The sequence below is a fragment of the Lepidochelys kempii genome, chromosome 7 (assembly GCF_965140265.1).
Source record: "Lepidochelys kempii isolate rLepKem1 chromosome 7, rLepKem1.hap2, whole genome shotgun sequence".
Taxonomy (NCBI): domain Eukaryota; kingdom Metazoa; phylum Chordata; order Testudines; family Cheloniidae; genus Lepidochelys; species Lepidochelys kempii.
Window position 1 is genome coordinate 15,877,272 of NC_133262.1, and position 13,471 is coordinate 15,890,742.

The window sequence follows — 13,471 nt, forward strand, 5'->3', positions numbered from 1 at the left end:
GCAATCACAGAACCTCTCTTTGCCTTTGTGATTTCACCTGTGCAATGGGTATACAGCCTAGCTGACAGCAGTGTTAATGAATTAAGGGCCTGCATGTGACTGGCTTAGGATACAACAGACAAAAAGGCTTAAGAAACCGTACTCTCTCTACAGTGGAAGCCCCTGCATAGGGATCTGCCCAATCTAGTCAGGTGTACAGGCAAGACCACTAAATGTTAATCCTGCTTCTACTGACGTCCCCATTGATTTTGATGGGAGCAGGGTCAGGCACTAGGCTAGCAAAGCTGGTAGCTTCCCCATAAAGGGTGGGAAGGCATGGAGTGAGGACAGGGCTATCAGCCTATTCCATTCCACACAGAGCTGACCCAGTGCAATGGGGAATGCATGCTTCACTCTTTCGAAGGATGCCAGAGCTCCTCCTTGTATGGGTTGCCCTGAGGAATTCTGGCTGAGTCAGGGGGCTTCCAATGCTGTAATGCTTATTCATAACCTTTCATCCCCATTGTGACTGGTTCCCTCAGGAAATCTGACCCTCTTTTTTTCAGTTCCACTCCTCATACTACAGTGGCTCAGGCTCCAAATATTTATAAAATATAAAGTGTTGTGAGACCCCTGAAAACAAGGATAAGTACAAAATATTAATTATTTTCAAACCACCACATTGCATATAACTAACAAAATTATATGGGCACCTGTTAGTCTACACACATTTTTTTTTTTAAACTACATCCTCAGTTGCTCAGCTAATGGCCCTCCTCTCTGGGTCTGGCACAGCAAATGTCACAGTTTAAGCACACGGAGGGCTAGCACTAGATGATTTTAGGAAAGAAAAATACATTTGGCGCCTCAAAGATGTCTCCCTGAAGAAAAGATAAATTGTTTAAAGAAAGTGTGTAACTTATTTTGTAATTGGCACTGTGACTGGGGCTTGGGAATCTCTGGCAATCACTCATGTCATTTCTGGCTTTTAATAAAATATTATGGTCTGCTTTTTTTTCTGCTTTTCTTTTAAGTTAGGGTCACTGTAAGCCCCTATCTGCTCTGTCAATGTCTTTGCTTGTGGGAACTTTAAAACTCTATGAGCCACACACATCCCTGGCGTAACTCCACTAAGGTCAATGGAGTGACATCAAGGATGAAATTGGGCCCATTTCCCTTGAGCATGGAGAAAGAGCAGATTGTAATATGCAACTATCTCTTATTCATCACATTGTGCTAACAGCTAAATCAATAAAATACTGTACATCTTTTAAGAATAGGAGTTCTGACTCATGTTAATTAGGACTAATTCCTGTGAAGGCAATGGAGATAGAGTGGTGCCAACGAGAGGAGACCCAGGCTCAATCTGTTACAAGACTGGCACAACAACAGGAAGGTCTAGTGTAAACTCCCTTCTAGGTGCAATACACTTGGATTATCAGAACATTATAGAGACTGATAACTGTACTCAAGAACCCTTTTCTTTTTTTTTTAAATGGCTTTAGGACACACTTTATCAGTGTGAAATTTCCACAATTAATAGTATATTAGCGGTGTGTTTTACGTAATATTTTATTGCAGTATAGAATATAGTATATACCAAATGATATGATGATGATTATTATTACTTAAACCCCAGTCCTGCAATTACATTTATGGAGACAGACCCCTGGGATGCACTTGTGTGGAAGTAGTTGCAGGATGGGGCTTAACTTGTGAAAAATCATATATTTTAAAAGGAAACAATGTTACAATTACCCTGTGAAATACAGTGAATCCCAATGCCAGGAGGGACTCCCTTCATTTGATATTTTGTCCCAATCTTGAATCAAAAAGTAGATTCGTGATACCTTTTGATGGTACCTGGGTGGGGTCAGTTCATGGTTGTATATTGAAATCATGCAAAATATATGGCTATTCATGAAGGTACACAAAAGGTACCTACCTAGCGCTCTTGATAACTGACATAAATTACAAAAATCAAATCAGCTGGAACTAGCAGCTAACAGCCCCCAACAAAACTTGACCTATCAGAGAACTACCAACCTCAGCCCATTGCAGGTCCCTGCCTCCCCCAAGGACCAAGTAAATAAATAGCTATGCCTTTGAACTGCGAAGTTCAACAGATGAGCTACTTTGGATCAATGGGAGGTGTGGGGAGCAGGTTCCGAAGCCGAAGGTCCCTCCTTGAAAACACTTTGCCTCCAGACCCTGTTCTTTTCACATTTATTAAAATTCTATGAGTCAAACTGTTGATCTCTGCCCAGACCTATACACTGAAGCCAACCTAACTTTAAACAGACAGTCCCCCAGCCTGAAGCAAATATTCACCAGCAACTATACACCACACCACAGAAACGCTAACCCTGGAACCTATCCCTGTTGCAAACCTCGTTGCCTACTCTGTTCCCATATCCACTCTAGCGACACCATCAGAGGACCCAACCACATCAGCCACACCATCAGAGGCTCATTCACCTGCATGTCTACTAATGTGATATATGCCATCATGTGCCAGCAATGCCCCTCTGCCATGTACATTGGCCAAACGGAACAGTCCCTGTGTAAAAGAATAAAGGGACACAAATCGGACATCAGGAATAGTAACATAAAAAAGCCAGTAGGAGAACACTTCAATCTTCCTGGACATTCTATAACAGATTTAAAAGTAGCTATACTTGAACAAAAAAACTTCAGAAACAGACTTCAAAGAGAAACAGCAGAACTAAAATTCATTTGCAAATTTAACACCATCAATTTGGGCTAGAATAGGGACTGGAGGTCGCTGGCTCATTACAAAAGCAGCTCCTGGAATTGACATCTCCTCATCTATTATAGGGACTACATCCAGCCTGATCGAATTGGCCCTGTCAGCACTGGCTCTCCACTTGTGAGGTAACTCCCTTCTCTTTATGTGTCATTATATAATATCTGCATCTGTAATTTTCACTCCATGCATATGAAGAAGTGGTTTTTTACCCATGAAAGCTTATGCCCAAATAAATCTGTTAGTCTTTAAGGTGCCACCGGACTCCTTGCTAACTTTAAACAGTTAATCTACTTTTCCCCATTGACACCATTTGCTTCCTTTATGTACTTCACTCATTTTGAAGAGGGAAACCAGGCTGATCAATTTCTCTTTTTCATTCTCAAACACTAGCACAGGGCTCCAAGGGTAACTACATTTCAGTGTAATAAGCCACCTGTTTCCAAAGGGTGGATGGCTCGGGTGTTGCAGCAGGCAGGGGGCTGGTAGAAAGGGGAAGTCAGGGCGGGGAATATATAAGAGCAGCAGATATAAGAGGTAGCATCAAAGGGTTCACTGTGTGAGTGGGGTGTAATACAGGGCAGTGGGATGGGAGAAGGGAAAGTGGAGATATAGGGAGCAATGTGGGAGAGCAGAGGGCAGTGGGGTTGGGAGCAATAGAGGTATTGGGACAGTGTGGGACAGTGGGGGTTTCAGGGGCAGCACAGGGCTAATGGTGCGACAGGTTTAAGAGGGGTCATTACAGGGTGGAGGGCTAGCAGTGAAGGCATCAAGGTAGCAGTGGAGAGTAGACAGGATATCAGAAGGTGATGGGGTATCAGAAGCAGCGGAATATCAGGGTATCCAGGACAGTATAGGGGGAAGCAGTATTGGGTATTGGGTGGGTAGCTGTGTGGCATAGCAAGCGGTGGCCCATGTTGCCAATTCTCATGATTTATCATAAAGCTTGCAATATTTTATGTTTAAAGCCCTGATTCCTGGAGGCAAGTGACCGTGTGAAAATCTTAGCTTTCATTTTGAAAAAAAAAAAAAGTTTCTAACCCTAATGACTCTGGAAAAAAGCTGGAAAATGTGACCCAAGTGCACCCTAAAGGCACAGAAAGCAGAAGACAAATAAAACTAACCTACTATTAATATTTTATTTTTCAAAATCTCATGATTTTTAAGCCAGTTGCATGATTTTTTGGGGAGAGGTGGGGATGACTCAAAATTTCTGAACATTTGGAATAGGTGAGGTGGAATGCAATGTTTATATTCTTAGAATTTCAGCTGCTAATATGGATGTTCATTTTTCAGCATGACATTTTTTTAAATTGATTTAAATTTGCACAATTGTGGGAAATTATGGGGCAGTTGTCAGATAATGGGAGTGTCAGACAATAATTATGTAATGACAAGAGCCAGTGAGATTCAAAAAGTTAAAGCTTTATAGCCATTAAAGCACTAATACTCAAAAACCCAAAGTAAATGTCCCTAAACCAAACTCTCATAAGTTCTCAAGCAGCATGTTTCTTACCTTGCCTATCTGTAAATTTCCACTATTATCCATGGAAATATTTGTTGTACATACAGTGAAATTGACTGACCAATCTAATCCTTCCAACCCTAAATATGAGGTATTAGGGAGTGGGATGGGGGCAGTAGAGCTATTGGAGGAGGAGGCCTGGGGGTGCTTTGGGGGGATAGCAGGGTGAGAGTAGAAGGGGAAGAGGGTGGCAGTGGGGTGCAGAAACGGCACAGCTCACCTTGCACGTGTCCCAACCCCTATTTGTGCACCAGCCCCAGTCCCTATATCCCTGCCCCAGCCCCTATGCTTGCCCCCTATTTCTGCTCCAGTCCCTATCCCTGCCCCTACGTTTGACCTTGTTTGTCCCAGTCCCAGCACTTGCCCCAGTCCCTATCCCTGCCCCAACCCCAGCCCTCCAGTTGGCCGCTGGGTGGCGCTGGCAGGGCAGGTACGCGAGAGTGAGTCCTCCCCGGGCGCCGGGCGGACACCTCGCCGGCAGGGGGCGCCGCAGGCTGGGTTTGCGGCTGCTGCCGGCCGGGCCGCTCTTGCTCCCCAGGCCGGCGTGGGGAGCCGTCATATGACCGCGGCGCGGCGAGCAGGGCAGCGTTGGCCTTGGCCGGAGCCGCAGCCCGCGAGTCGCCGCCGCCGCCAGTCCCCGAGGGGCCGGAGCTCGCGCTCGTGCCGGAGGGTCTCGGCCCGCTTCGCCGCCGCGATGCTGGCGCTGCTGTCCCGGCTGCTGGACTGGTTCCGCTCGCTCTTCTGGAAGGAGGAGATGGAGCTCACCCTGGTGGGGCTGCAGTACTCGGGCAAGACCACCTTCGTCAACGTCATCGCGGTGAGCTCGCGCCCGCGCCCGCTCCCGCCGGGGGGAGGGTGTAACCGCCGCGGGGGACGGGGGGGTAGGAGTGATCCAGGCCCATTGGTCCATCTCCCATTAGGCCGGGTGGGGGGGGGGGGCGCGCTCTCTGTGTCTTGGGGGGTGGGTACTGCGGGGCGGGGGTAGGCGTGATCCAGGTCTCTTGGCGTCTCTCCCCTTGGGCCCTGGGGGTAATGGGGGGGGGGAGGGTGTAGGAGGGAGTCCGAGTGCCTTGGCCTGGCCCCCACTGGGCTGGAGGGGGTGTAAGCAGGCCTGTCTCTGTGGGGGGCTGTTGGGGTGGGGGGTTGGGACAGGCTGCTCTCTCCTCTCCTAGCCTTTAGGCAGCGTGGGGTATGGCTGGAGGAGGTTTCTGGTAGTAGTTGGGGGGGGGGGTGATTCTTGGCTCTGTATAGGGGAATGGTGGATTTTTGGGCATCTCTTTGAGCAATCTTAGGGCAGGTCTGAAGACCCAGCCCTCAAAACAGGAGGTTGCAGCAGGCTAGCAGTCCTGGCACTGCACTGATGCCAATGGAAATCTACCCAGTCTGGTAGGGAGACAACTGCTTCCTACCAGCTGCTCCTCCAGGCCTCACTGTAACTCCATTATTTAGTAATGAGGGGTTGGTATGCCTTTTGAGCGGGATTAGGTACCCAGTTGTCTGATCTTTAATTTGGTTTGTAATTAGCCATAATCTACTGATCTCTCAAATCTCTAATATGAAGATCTTGTTGCATTTTACAGTTCCTGGCACAGTATCCTACATAGCATCTGTGCAACTGGAACATAGAAGTACAGTTGACTAGAATAAAACTTACATTCTGTGTATTGAGTTTTGTGGGCTAAAATACTGGCTGTAATCACTTTCTCTCTGTATAGCTGATGATCCATCACGCACTTTCATTAAAACAATGAGGAGTCCTTGTGGCACCTTAGAGACTAACAGAGGTATTTGGGCATAAGCTTTCTTGGGCTAAAACCCACTTCATCAGGGTTTTAGCCCAAGAAAGCTTATGCCCAAATACCTCTGTTAGTCTCTAAGGTGCCACAAGGACTCCTCATTGTTTTACAGGCTAACATGGCTACCACTCTGAAACCTGTTTCCTTAAAACTAAGACTGATGAGTTGAGGTGGCCTCACTAGAACTATAGCTACAGAATGGTGCTTTCTGTACTAACAAATGTAGCATAGTTTGCTTGACATGTGTATGCAGACTCTCCACTGACAGCCATAATACTGCTTACAGCATAGCTTGACCCTCACTGAACAGGAAACAAATTGAACGACTTGTCTGGACCACTAAACTGCATATGTTTCCTCTGGCTCTGCTGTTGGTACCCAATACTGCAGTTGAAGAAGGATGCATATGACTTGGTGTTTTTGTTCACATGCAGTAAAGGGCTTAACTGATAGTCCAAGGTACTTACAGGGAAACTGAGGCATTAAACTAGTTTTAGTCTAGGGTGGACCTGACAGTCACTTGATGCACTGAATTCTTGGGTGTAAGTTGGATAAGAAGCTTACCTTAGAGCGACAGACCAACTTTTTGGCTGCATAAGACTAGGAACAGTATGATTCTTGTACAGCCGCACAGATTTTACATTTTGTGTGTTCTGTTAAGCATGGCTAGTCCTCGCTACTTAAGAAACTACTTATGTCATCTTTCTGCCAAAAAGCATTTTAATGTATTCAATACTGTCCTGTAGCTGTGTGGGGGGTGGCTTTTTTTTTTTTAAAATTAGGACTTTCAGATAGCATGGTCCCGTAGATCAGACTGTCCCTGAATGTGTGCAAGGCTTAATACAACTGTTGGGCACTTGGACAGTCCTGTTGCATTTCAAAGCTTGTTTGCAGTTTACTGATTGTGAAGGGTAAGCCCTGCTCAGATCAGTGTTCATATTTTGCTCTGTGTACATGCCACCCCGATCAAAGTTTTATTTGACTAACATGTTGGAAAGGAAACTTTATTTACTAAGTTTTCAACTTGTAGATGTTGAATTTAGGTCTTGCTCAGTAAATGTAACTGACTTTCTCGTGTTCTGACAGTTGTATTGCCTAATCAAGAAAGTCACTCTATCTTGGTGTCATGCTTATACAGTGTAACAAGGACACTCTAGTCATTGGGTAACACTTCCTCTATAAAGTAAGCCTCTACTGTCTGCTTGCCTAAGCATATCTGCAGGACTAAGCTATTAATGTTTGGGAAACAGGCCCTTTTAGGGGAAGGTAGTGTGGTGGTCCTCAAAATTAAGCTCTCTAGCTCAGCCTTCTGAAAGCAGAGGTTTTAAAATTATTGAACAGACTTAAGGCAGGCCCTGCAATGCTGTGCTTCAGGATCCTCTCTCTAGATGGCCAGAACAACCGAACTTTGAGCAACAGGATTAACCTCACAACCCTGATAGCTTGTTGACTTCGGGAGCTGTCTGGCCTGTCAGGTAGAGCCCTCAGCTCTGTCTGTTCTTAGCCAGCACTAGTAATCTGGGGCTGCCTCTAGTCTTTTACAGCCAAGACTGACTTTAGTGGTGAAGAACGGGGGAAATGGTGGGATGCCAGCAACAATTGGAATCAAAATGTCCTGTACGTCTCAACTGGACAGGAGAGGGAATAGACTCTCTCTACTTATTGGTAGTTTTATTTGAGCCTATTCTGGCTACCAAGCTGGTCAGTGACACTTGTAATGTTCTTTCTCTCCCACATTCTTTGGAAAAGAACAATCCCATGAAAAACCTAGTACTCTAAATGTACTATACTAGGAGTTCACTATGGATGAAAACATGTAGTGTGTAACTGGCTGAAGTAGTAGAAGTACCACTTACTGGGAGAAGAGATGCTAACTAAACACTTCTTCCATCCTCCGGGGCAGAAGGGTGAACTCCGTGTCTACTGTTTGAAGATCAAAAGATTGTAAATCTTACTAACAATTGCTTAGTCTTTGGCATTAAAGCACTGAAACTTATATGGGTGAACACTATTATTAAAAACATATATACTTGCAAAACTGTTTGAGTACTGTGTGTGTCAGTAACAGTTGGCCCATGCCAGAACTGCAGCATGTTTCCATCTTTATCTGATTGGGTAGTGCAGCTGTGCCACACATGTAACAGGTTTGAGATGGGTCAGCAGTAGATAGGTTTGAAGCATTTGGACAGCTTTCTTGACTCCTTTGGGATGCTAAGGTAAAGCCATGGTCTAAAATACAAGCAGAATCTTGCAATCTGTGGTTTCAGTTTTGTAGGATAGATACAAGGTCTTAGTACTGATTACATGTGCAGTGATTTTGTATGGTGTGTGTGGAACACGTCTTCCATGTTCTCTACAAAAATGATCATGTCATAACCATGTCCCTCGCAACTCTTTATAGTGTAGACACAGCATGAAGGTTTCTCATACCAAGCAGTTTCCTGTAATGACTTGTATCTGATTTCATCAGGTGAAATGTTTAATGCCAATTACTCATCAGCTTATGCCAACTGCTGATGACTCTTAACCTGGAAAGTGCACCAAATAAAATAGGTCCTGTTCCAAATAATGGAAATGTCCCTCCTTTTCCTATAGTTAACAGCTTCCTTCTGTACTACTTAGTCTTTAACTATCATGGCTTATTAGATCTTCCTTTTTTTTTATGGAACACTTCACGAATTTGCATGTCATCCTTGCGCAGGGGCCATGCTAATCTTCTCTGTACTGTTCCAATTTTAGTATATGTGCTGCCAAAGATCTTCCTTGTTAAATCCCAATTTACTTACTTAACCTGTTTATAGTAGAGTCTAGTTATAAACTCTTGTAGATAAGTGGTGTGTCCTTCTCCTCTTCCCCCCCCCCCACCTCCCCCATTCAACTTAGCTACCATGTGAGGCAGAAAATCTAGCTAAGTAGACACCACCTTTGAAGGTTCCACTTTAGTCACTGTCCCTTTAATTAAATACTACCATAATGAATATAGTTTTCCTTGTGTATGAGTAAAGCTGCTCACAAGGGAGGATATCATTCCATCATGGGCCATACTTTCCAGAATGTGAAGAGGCCTATGGCTTTTAGATTTAACATTTTTTGCTGCAAGGTAAACAGATGTAATCTAAGTGAATTTGTCCTGGATTTTAATTGAGGACTTCTAGTGTTCCCTGTTCATAGACTCTGAAACCTCTTTTGCACTAAGTAACTTCTGCTGACCTGCATCTCTGCAGCAAGTGTGTGTTTGTCAACAGTCTTTCATCAGGCATACTGTCTGAAAGCTGCAAGTCATATTCTTTCTATAACCGAGTGGGCAACCAATCTCCTTCATCATGTAACACAATTGAAACACAAATATTTCAAGTGAGCTGATAGATTCTTGTTGCACAAAGCCTAAAAGTTTTGAACTAGTTTTGGTAAATTGGTTCTACATTTGAACTTCAGCTTCTGAAAGCCACTTCATACATTATATTTGACTGATTTTTATTGTAAAACTCTATCTGATGCCTGGCTGCCTGATATATGATCCAGCTTGTTAATACCAAACATATTTGCCAAATGTTCTGGTCCCCTCGCTTAATAGTAATCAACTGTTAATGAAAGCATGTACTCCTCTAAAATCTAACACTTTAAACTGCACTAATAATATACCTTTAAAATGCACTGTTAACCAGACATTAAAAAAAACCCTTTCACTCATACTGTTTCAACTGTGTCAAAGTGGAATGAAGACTATTAAACAGAGTGACCCATTCTTCTTCTTTTGTGTTGCATCCAAAATACAGCAGCATTATGGAGAAATTTTAAACTGAACTTTAAAAAAGTCTAAACCTATAATAAGACATTAAGACCAACATTTATGTTTGTAAGAGGGTTTTAAATTTATAAGACAGTGTTCCTTTAATGAAAATTTTGAGGTTTCAGTTTCTGGACCTATGTGTTTAATATCACTTTTCACAACAGACTTACTAGCTATCAATAAATAAATTTACAATGATTTGGATATGTATATGTGCATATTTATTTGGTTTTCCTAAAGCTAATTAAGTATTTTAGGAAAAAGTGTGAGAGCAGCCACCAGCAAGAGTTGGTGGCGGCATTCTGAGGCCATCAAAAAATTTGTCCTGCGAACCCCTGCACTAGTGCCTCAGGCCACCATCATGGCAGGGAAATGATTAAGTGAAAGACACCAAGATAATCCTGGTAAGTGATCCACATCCACATGCTGCGCAGGAGGTGAAAATCCCCTACGGTCACTGCAATCTGACATGAGGAACATTTCTTCCTTACCCCACATAGTGATAAATTAGACCCTGAGCATGTGAGCAAGAACCAGCTAGCCAAGTACCTGAGGGAGAATGCTTAGTCCCACCTGAGATGGCCTGCCCCATCTGGTGTCCAATCTCAAGCCATGGCCCTCCCTGATGTGTCAGTGAGGAGATGAAACAAAACAACCAGAATATATTTGCATGGGAAGAATTGCTTCCTGAACCCTGCAGGTGGCCAGCTGAAACTCTAAAAGCTTACGCTTCAGGAACAGAAGATATAAACCAGAAGTGAGCCTCAGGACTGCTGAGCCCTGCCCACTACCATCATAAGCAACCGCATCATACAATCACACTCATAAATTTCTCCTCCCATTTATATCAAGGGTACCTCTGCAAACATTCTATAAATGACTGATTTATTTTTCAATATATACATTCACTTACAGTGTCTGCAACGTGAAACTGCATTTTACAGTACATTAAATTCCATTTCTAAAATGGATGAACTAACAGACTGTAAACTCCTTAGGGCAGGGATTATTTTTCTCTTCTGGGTTTGTGTGGTACCTAGCACAGTGTCCCCTGATCCTTATTTGGAACCTCTAGATGCTACTGTAATAAAAATACTGGTAGAATTTTTCCCCAGAGGAAGGATGTTCAAGCCCAGTTGTGCTGAGAGGGACAGATAAACCATCTCAGGATGATCCATATTGGATATGCATGTGCATGGCATCGTAAAGGTAATTGAGCTATAAAGTTATATCCTCATAGGGTTCTGTATTGGGGAGTGAGTCTCCTGGCCTGGGTTCACAGATTTGTGGTAGCAGGGTTTGGATTAGGGCACTAAAAATATCAGGGTAGACTATGTTTTGACCCTGTTTGGGCTGGAACAGGGGCCCTGAAGCCCACCATCCCAATTCAGAGTCTGTGGACCGAGGGTAGGAGGCTTGCCTCCAGGTCAGCATAGACATACCTTTATATTTGTCTAGAAGACAAGTCATGAGCAAGTTGGGCTGACTAGTAGATAAGAATCTGTCTTGTGCAATGGCAAAGCTTTGGTGATGTGTCACTTTCTGAATCCCTTGGGAAACTAAAGGTGGAGGTTTTTGCCTGTCCTTCATTTTAAGGAGCTGCTCTGCAGCAATGCTCAAATATTAAGCCACAAATCTAATCTCTGCACTGTACTCCCTTCTCTCAATGGTAAAAGTCAGTTCATCCTCAATGCCAAGTGCGATTTCTAGGGCTTGGGGTAAAGCTCACCTGTCAAGTGTTTGCTGGGGAGGGGGTTGTACTCTTTTCTTTTGAATAGAGGCGGAAACTTGTAGGCTGAGTCCTAAAATATCAGAAAATGACCAAAGCAGGGAAAAAACGGTCTTAGCATTGGCCTAATGTTAACCTTCCTTCAGAGTCTGAACAGTGTAGTAGTTTCACTTCAGAACCAACTGTTCCCCAGACTTGAAGCAAACTTACGCACTTAAGCATGTGGCAGCTACAGTAACATATCCAAATATCTGAAATGTAGGTCTTGTGCATACTGTCACTAAGTCTATTAGCTGATACTTGTCAGGCATTCAGGATTTCTTTAAATTTATTCCAATTAGTAGTACTTAAACTTATATTTGGGTTACTTTAAAAAGGCTATGATAAACTGTGTAATGGCATTACCATTAGAGATCTATTGATTTAAGTTTCAATAGTTCATAATGTACAGTAAAAATGTTTGAAGATTGACTGTGGCAAAGAAACATTGCTTCAAACTTGAACACAAATATTGTAGATCAACTTTATTTTGTCTATTGCGTCTAATACAGATCCCATGCTGAAAATTGAAATGAATTGTTGATGCAGATGCAAGGAGTAGCAGCTCTAGAGTTCTAACCATTAAGATCATATGTTGGAGTTTCACTTTACATACCAAACTGGTCTTCAGACAAAACGCCAGCACAGCTAACAGGAAGCCAGTGTTCTGACTGCAGTCTGCTGCCTATCATTCTGTAGCTACACCACTCTGCATATTGTGGAGGCTTGCAACACTTCAACTGGAGATGGAAGTGTTCAGTAAGCAGCTTGCTTTACACATAGAATCATAGAATATCAGGGTTGGAAGGGACCCCAGAAGGTCATCTAGTCCAACCCCCTGCTCAAAGCAGGACCAATTCCCAGTTAAATCATCCCAGCCAGGGCTTTGTCAAGCCTGACCTTAAAAACCTCTAAGGAAGGAGATTCTACCACCTCCCTAGGTAACGCATTCCAGTGTTTCACCACCCTCTTAGTGAAAAAGTTTTTTCCGAATATCCAATCTAAACCTCCCCCACTGCAACTTGAGACCATTACTCCTCATTCTGTCATCTGCTACCATTGAGAACAGTCTAGAGCCATCCTCTTTGGAACCCCCTTTCAGGTAGTTGAAAGCAGCTATCAAATCCCCCCTCATTCTTCTCTTCTGCAGGCTAAACAATCCCAGCTCCCTCAGCCTCTCCTCATAACTCATGTGTTCCAGTCCCCTAATCATTTTTGTTGCCCTTCGCTGGACTCTCTCCAATTTATCCACATCCTTCTTGAAGTGTGGGGCCCAAAACTGGACACAGTACTCCCAGATGAGGCCTCACCAATGTCGAATAGAGGGGAACGATCACGTCCCTCGATCTGCTCGCTATGCCCCTACTTATACATCCCAAAATGCCATTGGCCTTCTTGGCAACAAGGGCACACTGCTGACTCATATCCAGCTTCTCGTCCACTGTCACCCCTAGGTCCTTTTCCGCAGAACTGCTGCCTAGCCATTCGGGCCCTAGTCTGTAGCTGTGCATTGGGTTCTTCCGTCCTAAGTGCAGGACCCTGCACTTATCCTTATTGAACCTCATCAGATTCCTTTTGGCCCAATCTTCCAATTGGTCTAGGTCCTTCTGTATCCTATCCCTCCGCTCCAGCGTATCTACCACTCCTCCCAGTTTAGTATCATCCGCAAATTTGCTGAGAGTGCAATCCACACCATCCTCCAGATCATTTATGAAGATATTGAATAAAACCGGCCCCAGGACCGACCCTTGGGGCACTCCACTTGATACCGGCTGCCGGTATTTGAGACACATGCAGTGTCTCAAATACAACTGAACATGAAGCATTTCTTTTGGACTAAGATCTG

At 44.0% G+C, this 13,471-nt stretch overlaps 1 protein-coding gene and 1 non-coding gene across 2 annotated transcripts in view; one reads left to right on the forward strand and one right to left on the reverse strand.

Annotated features, from left to right (window-relative positions):
- The first annotated feature begins 4,801 nt into the window (after positions 1-4,801).
- ARL8B (ARF like GTPase 8B) overlaps positions 4,802-13,471 on the forward strand; it is a 33,654-nt gene continuing 24,984 nt past the window's right edge. The window contains exon 1 of the mRNA XM_073351186.1: positions 4,802-5,088. Coding sequence (XP_073207287.1) covers positions 4,831-5,088 — 258 coding nt within the window. The 5' untranslated portion in view covers positions 4,802-4,830. The remainder of the gene's footprint in view (positions 5,089-13,471) is intronic.
- LOC140915416 (U6 spliceosomal RNA) lies at positions 8,724-8,826 on the reverse strand. Its single transcript, XR_012160152.1, has one exon. It is a non-coding gene; the product is annotated as a U6 spliceosomal RNA (small nuclear RNA).